General features: G+C 34.6%; 2 protein-coding genes and 1 long non-coding RNA gene across 3 annotated transcripts in view; 1 reads left to right on the top strand and 2 right to left on the bottom strand.

The window, feature by feature from the left end:
* Sec71 (Secretory 71) overlaps positions 1 to 1,199 on the bottom strand; it is a 27,945-nt gene extending 26,746 nt beyond the window's left edge. Inside the window, exon 1 of the mRNA XM_008193280.3 lies at positions 822 to 1,199. Within this exon, the coding sequence (XP_008191502.1) occupies positions 822 to 948 (127 nt within the window). The 5' untranslated portion in view covers positions 949 to 1,199. The remainder of the gene's footprint in view (positions 1 to 821) is intronic.
* On the top strand, positions 1,153 to 1,557 carry LOC107397696 (uncharacterized). The gene is made up of 2 exons (XR_001574749.1): positions 1,153 to 1,241; positions 1,297 to 1,557. It is a non-coding gene; the product is annotated as an uncharacterized LOC107397696 (long non-coding RNA).
* Positions 1,493 to 3,896, bottom strand: Cp110 (Centriolar coiled coil protein 110kDa). Its single transcript, XM_008193281.3, has 3 exons — positions 3,708 to 3,896; positions 3,150 to 3,663; positions 1,493 to 2,218 (listed from the first exon to the last, which is right to left on the bottom strand). The coding sequence occupies exons 1-3, from the start codon at positions 3,771 to 3,773 to the stop codon at positions 1,584 to 1,586; spliced, it is 1,215 nt and encodes a 404-aa protein (XP_008191503.1). The 5' UTR covers positions 3,774 to 3,896; the 3' UTR covers positions 1,493 to 1,583.
* Positions 3,897 to 7,637: the final 3,741 nt, after the last annotated feature.

The raw sequence follows: 7,637 nt of genomic DNA on the forward strand, positions 1-7,637 counted from the left end.
TCGAGATAATCAAGCTGAACGTGATTTCACATAAATTCATATAAAAAAGAATGATAGTTATTTTGATGGCCTCAAAAAAGCCGATTTGTCATTTCAAAAAATGCTAATTTTTGTATTAAGTTCAAAGCTGTAGGCTCTAAGTAACAGAGCATAATGTATTCGAATTTTTCGGACAATTTTTCGTCGATTTCTAGACGTTTTGGACGACTTCAGGCTTAAAAACGCCTCAACGTATATGTTATTTCAAAAATTTCGTCTGGAATTGTTTTCGAAACATTCCAAAAGTGTTAATAACTTGAAAACTACTACAACTCGCAGAACAGTTTAAGTACACATAATTTGATGTATAGAAAACATTTTTTTAAGTTTTACAATCTTTAACAATGTTTGAAAGACTACACAAATTTCTAAATCCTTGAAATTTCCAATTTGAAAGTCAAAACAATAATAAAAATTGTAGGTTTTTAAAAAATCTGACCGTAGCCAAGCAAGCAAATGTTGGTAGAAATAACTTATCTGATGTAGAGTTCCTACATAGGGACTCGAATCTGATGTATCTGATCATACGAATAAACACCTCTATGAATATGAATTAAAGTATTTACATTTAGACTTAACTAATACTTATAAATATCTGCATATAAGTAGATACTAACTATTAGGAATAAGTGTTCCAAAAAGGCTGCTTCGGTTGGTAACTTTCGTCCGCAGTTTGCACCCCTGCATTCGTTCAAGAGTCGCCAACCGAAACAGTAACTCTGGATCACCCTATAGGTGCAAAATTTGAACAAAATTTCTTGTTTTTTTCGCACGATACATACCAAGAGCCACCTCGCAGGCCCGCTTCAGCTGCGAATGGTGTGACCTCTTGATTTCCTTGTCATTGAGGATCTTTTCCAGCGCTCGCAAGATGAACATTTCTTTGGTTTTAGAGTTCGATTGCATCATTAATCTACTGGTGGTTGAATCAGTTAAAACCCTTGAAAAGAGGGATCATGACTTGTGACGTGTTGAACTAACAGATATTGAACGATTCTTTGTACGCATTTGCACTAATGAAGGGTTTTGCGTGACAGATGTGCCGATTCGAGTCTCTACACGTAAACATTCGCTTTATAACACTGTTAACTTTGGCAATTTTCAGTAATGTGCTTTTTTAAACACTTTTATGTTTATCCGTAACTGGACATGTCACACACCTGTCAAATTACGATCGTAAGATTTTGACAAATGACAGCAAGGTAGGCAACCCACACAACATTGAGCCCAAATAAAAATAGAACAAATTAATTTAAGGCACAGAAAACAAATTAATTGAAAGGCATTCACTACATTGCTTTTTTCGTCGTCTGCGTGTTATCACGTATCAAAAAAACCGCCGTGGGGGGGCTACGAGTTCGCGCTCAAATGAAATCTACATTTTGGTTTGAAACTTTGCTAAATTTTGTCAATCACCATATTTTTTGGGTTTTATTAAACAAACTCACGTAAATAATCATAAAATACTACTTTATTTAGTCATAGTCGCTATATAGTATAATAAAAATAAATATATCATTGCTTGTCTTTAATAAGCCACTTGGTCATCGCACCATGCGAGCGCTTTGTCTCCGCGAAATGGACAAGTTTGAGCTTGCCGCTGAGAGAGGCCTATTGGCCTTTTCGATTTTCCGTTGCCTGTCCATAGCAATAATCCCCATTTGTTCTTTGGTCGAAAGTGTGAAAAAAATGTCATGGAATGCATAACACGCAGCTGAAACTTGCTGAATCAGTCGTCGGTGGAGCTCCACATCGGCAGGTTCAATCACTTCGGCATTGTGTAATTGGATGGCGCACAAAAGGGCGTCTTTTATCGTATCAATCAGCCCTTGCACCTTTTCAGTCCTGATAAGTCGCCTAACTAAATAACCCCTCACTGCAGCCCCTATCACACTCGCCGCCCTGTCCTTGTCCATATTTTTCGCATTACGGAGGTTGACAACGTTGAGGGGGCTGCCATGTGGCGTCGTCTCCGACGATAATACTGAGTAGTAAAGGGACTGGCTTGAGATTGAAACAGTCATTGATTTGTCAGGGGTTGTAAATTTTTCAGTCACACTTTTCTGCTCCTCCTGTTGCTTATTCAAAATTTCGAGGATGTTTCGGGCGTGTTCTTGGGGCAGTTTATCCAGGATTTCCCGCAGTTGGGGCTCCACTGTCGTCACAGTGACCTGCTGAACTACAAGACAAATGACGACAAGTGGCAACACGTGATTGGTTTATTTTCCCGAATGACAGAAAAACCGTTTAATGTCAAAATGATCAAAAAACAGGTTCATACTTTTATACAAATCTCAAAAAATAGTTCACGGTTCAGTACCAAACAAAAGCATGAACTCTGTACAAAATTGCGCACTTTTTATTTAGTTTTTACGCGTTTGTTGAGGTTTTTTAGAGTAAAATGATGTTCAATTATAAATCTTTTCCTAAAAGCGTTTTTTCACCATCAAGTTCTTCGGGGAATCATAGTTGGCTATGACATTTTCGAAAAGTTTTTTTTGAATTAAAAACTGTTAAATTTTTCTATACTTTTGATAAAAAATATATTTCAAATATTTGAAAGTAGTTGGCCATGGAAAAGCCATTTCAAATTTAAAAACAAATAATTTTTATTAACCGCAAATTTGATCTAATAATAATTTATTATGCTGTTTTTTAATTAATTACTTTAAAAAATCATTAAAGTATAAATACTTGTTGGGTAATATATTTTTCACAGTTTTAAATGAAAATCCAATTTTTTTTTTCATGGCCTACTATAAAAAAGCGAAATTATTTCTTTTTTTTTAATATTTAAAAATAATGTATTACACAAATAACTCAGAAAATAACTCAAAAATATCACAGCCGCCTGTGATTCCTATTTAAAAAAATTAAATTTTATGTTATTACAGTTCTCTATAAAAAATGCCTGTATAATGTCTTTGTATCAAATGTGTTGCTTTTATAATAAAGAAGATATAAATTTTTTAATTAATTTAAATAATTATTTAATTTCGATTTCTGCATTCTCATGCCATCTAGTGGTGAAAAAGTATTACTCGTTTCTATGGTGACGGTTTAGTTCGCCTGAGGCGCCCCCTTAAGAGTGTGCTTGAGGTAAAATTTACCTGAAACGTCCGTGTCGACGACCTGTAACGGGGGCTCCCGCTCGCTGTCGATCACCGTGATTGGAGACAAGCTCCGAGACTCATTCTCTTCCATTTCTATGCATTTGCGGGCCTCTTTCTCCAAATGGGCCAAAAGAATGGGGCTGGGGCTCTCCAAAGTGTACGAGTTGCTCCGAATCAACTTTGGAGGGGTGACTCGTTCCTCGTTACCCATCACTTTCACCCCCTCATCACTGTACTCACTAACATCGATAGTCTCACTTGTTAAGTTCTGTAGTTTTTTGTAAGTGTCGTAAGGCACGGGACTAGATGAATGAACTGAAGAATCCTCAACAAAAGTCAATTGATTCTCAAGGGTGGTCTGCTTCGGTATTGTCAGGTCTTTGGTTTTGTCTTGGAGCCTCTCAAGGTCGACTAAACATTGCTGGAAAAGTCGGTTCCTTTCGTGCTTTTTTTCTAACTCGATTGCTTTTCGTTTGTATTCGAGGCATTCCTCACGGACTTTTTGTGTGACCTGGGGAACAGTTAAAAAGTGGTCTTTTTGAAAGAGTTTTTTACCAAAGGAGGTATTATTGGGGTGCCCCTGATTTTGATACACGAAGTGTAGGGACGATTTGATGACATTTCAGGGCCCAAAGCGTTGTTAAGAAACCCATAAACGGCGGCTGTAGTTATTTTTGATATGTTTGTATTGGAGGTTAGGTGTCAAAGCTTGCACCATTTCCCCCACCATTCTCGTTTTCTACAGCCAAGTTCACACCAGGAAAATTATCAAAATAATCTAATGTGTTTCTATTACAAATTAAAACTTAACTGCATTTAATTTCTGCATTTTTTTCTCATATTCAGGCAATGCAAACTGATTTTTTTCACTGTCTTTATATCCTGCAATTTTCTTTATTTTTTCTGGAGATTAAGCACTTCGATAGGGACTTCGACTGTGACAAAAATCATGTTCAGACAAACATCCCTTACGACCTTAACGAATTTTTTTTAATTTTTATAAAGTTTCTCTATTTTGAAAACTTTATTATTTTCACCCAAGGGGTGTTTGTCCGAACATGATTTTTTCACAGTCGAAGGCCCTATCAAAGGGCTTAATCTCCAGCAAAAATAAAAAAATTGCAGGATATAAAGTGGGTGAAAAAAAATAAAGTTTGCGAAATCGGGAAATCTTAAAGAATATTTAAAAATTCATTAAGGTCCCAAGGGGTGTTTGTCCAAACATGATTTTTTCAAAGTCGAAGGCCCTATCAAAGGGCTTAATCTCCAGCAAAAATTAAAAAAATTGAAGGATATAAAGTGAGTGAAAAAAAATAAAGTTTGCGAAATCGGGAAATCTTAAAGAATATTTAAAAATTCATTAAGGTCCCAAGGGGTATTTGTCCGAACATGATTTTTTCACAGTCGAAGGCCCTATCAAAGGGCTTAATCTCCAGCAAAAATAAAAAAAATTGAAGGATATAAAGTGGGTGAAAAAAAATAAAGTTTGCGAAATCGGGAAATCTTAAAGAATATTTAAAAATTCATTAAGGTCCCAAGGGGTATTTGTCCGAACATGATTTTTTCACAGTCGAAGGCCCTATCAAAGGGCTTAATCTCCAGCAAAAATAAAAAAAATTGAAGGATATAAAGTGGGTGAAAAAAAATAAAGTTTGCGAAATCGGGAAATCTTAAAGAATATTTAAAAATTCATTAAGGTCCCAAGGGGTGTTTGTCGGAACATGATTTTTTCACAGTCGAAGGCCCTATCAAAGGGCTTAATCTCCAGCAAAAATTAAAAAAATTGAAGGATATAAAGTGAGTGAAAAAAAAAATAAAGTTTGCGAAATCGGGAAATCTTAAAGAATATTTAAAAATTCATTAAGGTCCCAAGGGGTGTTTGTCCGAACATGATTTTTTCACAGTCGAAGGCCCTATCAAAGAGCTTAATCTCCAGCAAAAATAAAAAAAATTGCAGGATATAAAGTGGGTGAAAAAAAATAAAGTTTGCGAAATCGGGAAATCTTAAAGAATATTTAAAAATTCATTAAGGTCCCAAGGGGTGTTTGTCCAAACATGATTTTTTCACAGTCGAAGGCCCTATCAAAGGGCTTAATCTCCAGCAAAAATAAAAAAAATTGCAGGATATAAAGTGGGTGAAAAAAAATAAAGTTTGCGAAATCGGGAAATCTTAAAGAATATTTAAAAATTCATTAAGGTCCCAAGGGGTGTTTGTCCGAACATGATTTTTTCACAGTCGAAGGCCCTATCAAAGAGCTTAATCTCCAGCAAAAATAAAAAAAATTGCAGGATATAAAGTGGGTGAAAAAAAATAAAGTTTTCGAAATCGGGAAATCTTAAAGAATATTTAAAAATTCATTAAGGTCCCAAGGGGTGTTTGTCCGAACATGATTTTTTCACAGTCGAAGGCCCTATCAAAGAGCTTAATCTCCAGCAAAAATAAAAAAAATTGCAGGATATAAAGTGGGTGAAAAAAAATAAAGTTTTCGAAATCGGGAAATCTTAAAGAATATTTAAAAATTCATTAAGGTCCCAAGGGGTGTTTGTCCAAACATGATTTTTTCACAGTCGAAGGCCCTATCAAAGAACTTAATCTCCAGCAAAAATAAAAAAAATTGAAGGATATAAAGTGGGTGAAAAAAAATAAAGTTTGCGAAATCGGGAAATCTTAAAGAATATTTAAAAATTCATTAAGGTCCCAAGGGGTGTTTGTCCGAACATGATTTTTTCACAGTCGAAGGCCCTATCAAAGGGTTTAATCTCCAGCAAAAATAAAAAAAATGCAGGATATAAAGTGGGTGAAAAAAAAATAAAGTTTGCGAAATCGGGAAATCTTAAAGAATATTTAAAAATTCATTAAGGTCCCAAGGGGTGTTTGTCCGAACATGATTTTGTCACAGTCGAAGGCCCTATCAAAGGGTTTAATCTCCAGCAAAAATAAAAAAAATGCAGGATATAAAGTGGGTGAAAAAAAAATAAAGTTTGCGAAATCGGGAAATCTTAAAGAATATTTAAAAATTCATTAAGGTCCCAAGGGGTGTTTCTCCGAACATGATTTTTTCACAGTCGAAGGCCCTATCAAGGAACTTAATCTCCAGCAAAAATAAAAAAAATTGAAGGATATAAAGTGGGTGAAAAAAAATAAAGTTTGCGAAATCGGGAAATCTTAAAGAATATTTAAAAATTCATTAAGGTCCCAAGGGGTGTTTGTCCAAACATGATTTTTTCACAGTCGAAGGCCCTATCAAAGAACTTAATCTCCAGCAAAAATAAAAAAAATTGAAGGATATAAAGTGGGTGAAAAAAAAATAAAGTTTGCGAAATCGGGAAATCTTAAAGAATATTTAAAAATTCATTAAGGTCCCAAGGGGTGTTTGTTTGAACATGATTTTTTCACAGTCAAAGGCCCTATCAAAGAACTTAATCTCCAGCAAAAATAAAAAAAATTGAAGGATATAAAGTGGGTGAAAAAAAATAAAGTTTGCGAAATCGGGAAATCTTAAAGAATATTTAAAAATTCATTAAGGTCCCAAGGGGTGTTTGTCCAAACATGATTTTTTCACAGTCGAAGGCCCTATCAAAGGGCTTAATCTCCAGCAAAAATAAAAAAAATTGCAGGATATAAAGTGGGTGAAAAAAAATAAAGTTTGCGAAATCGGGAAATCTTAAAGAATATTTAAAAATTCATTAAGGTCCCAAGGGGTGTTTGTCCGAACATGATTTTTTCACAGTCGAAGGCCCTATCAAAGAGCTTAATCTCCAGCAAAAATAAAAAAAATTGCAGGATATAAAGTGGGTGAAAAAAAATAAAGTTTGCGAAATCGGGAAATCTTAAAGAATATTTAAAAATTCATTAAGGTCCCAAGGGGTGTTTGTCCAAACATGATTTTTTCACAGTCGAAGGCCCTATCAAAGGGCTTAATCTCCAGCAAAAATAAAAAAAATTGCAGGATATAAAGTGGGTGAAAAAAAATAAAGTTTGCGAAATCGGGAAATCTTAAAGAATATTTAAAAATTCATTAAGGTCCCAAGGGGTGTTTGTCCAAACATGATTTTTTCACAGTCGAAGGCCCTATCAAAGGGCTTAATCTCCAGCAAAAATAAAAAAAATTGCAGGATATAAAGTGGGTGAAAAAAAATAAAGTTTGCGAAATCGGGAAATCTTAAAGAATATTTAAAAATTCATTAAGGTCCCAAGGGGTGTTTGTCCAAACATGATTTTTTCACAGTCGAAGGCCCTATCAAAGGGCTTAATCTCCAGCAAAAATAAAAAAAATTGCAGGATATAAAGTGGGTGAAAAAAAATAAAGTTTGCGAAATCGGGAAATCTTAAAGAATATTTAAAAATTCATTAAGGTCCCAAGGGGTGTTTGTCCAAACATGATTTTTTCACAGTCGAAGGCCCTATCAAAGGGCTTAATCTCCAGCAAAAATTAAAAAAATTGAAGGATATAAAGTGAGTGAAAAAAAATAAAGTTTGCGAAA

This window comes from Tribolium castaneum, chromosome 1 (assembly GCF_031307605.1).
Source record: "Tribolium castaneum strain GA2 chromosome 1, icTriCast1.1, whole genome shotgun sequence".
NCBI classification, from domain to species: domain Eukaryota; kingdom Metazoa; phylum Arthropoda; class Insecta; order Coleoptera; family Tenebrionidae; genus Tribolium; species Tribolium castaneum.

Bases quoted from the DNA above. Each gene is read 5' to 3' on its own strand.
- Cp110 (XM_008193281.3), bottom strand. From the start codon at position 3,773: ATGTCATCAAATCGTCCCTACACTTCGTGTATCAAAATCAGGGGCACC. The intron at 3,664-3,707 runs GTAAAAAACTCT...ACTGTTCCCCAG, and splicing joins CCCCAATAATACCTCCTTTG to GTCACACAAAAAGTCCGTGA. The intron at 2,219-3,149 runs GTAAATTTTACC...TTTGTCTTGTAG, and splicing joins CGTCGACACGGACGTTTCAG to TTCAGCAGGTCACTGTGACG.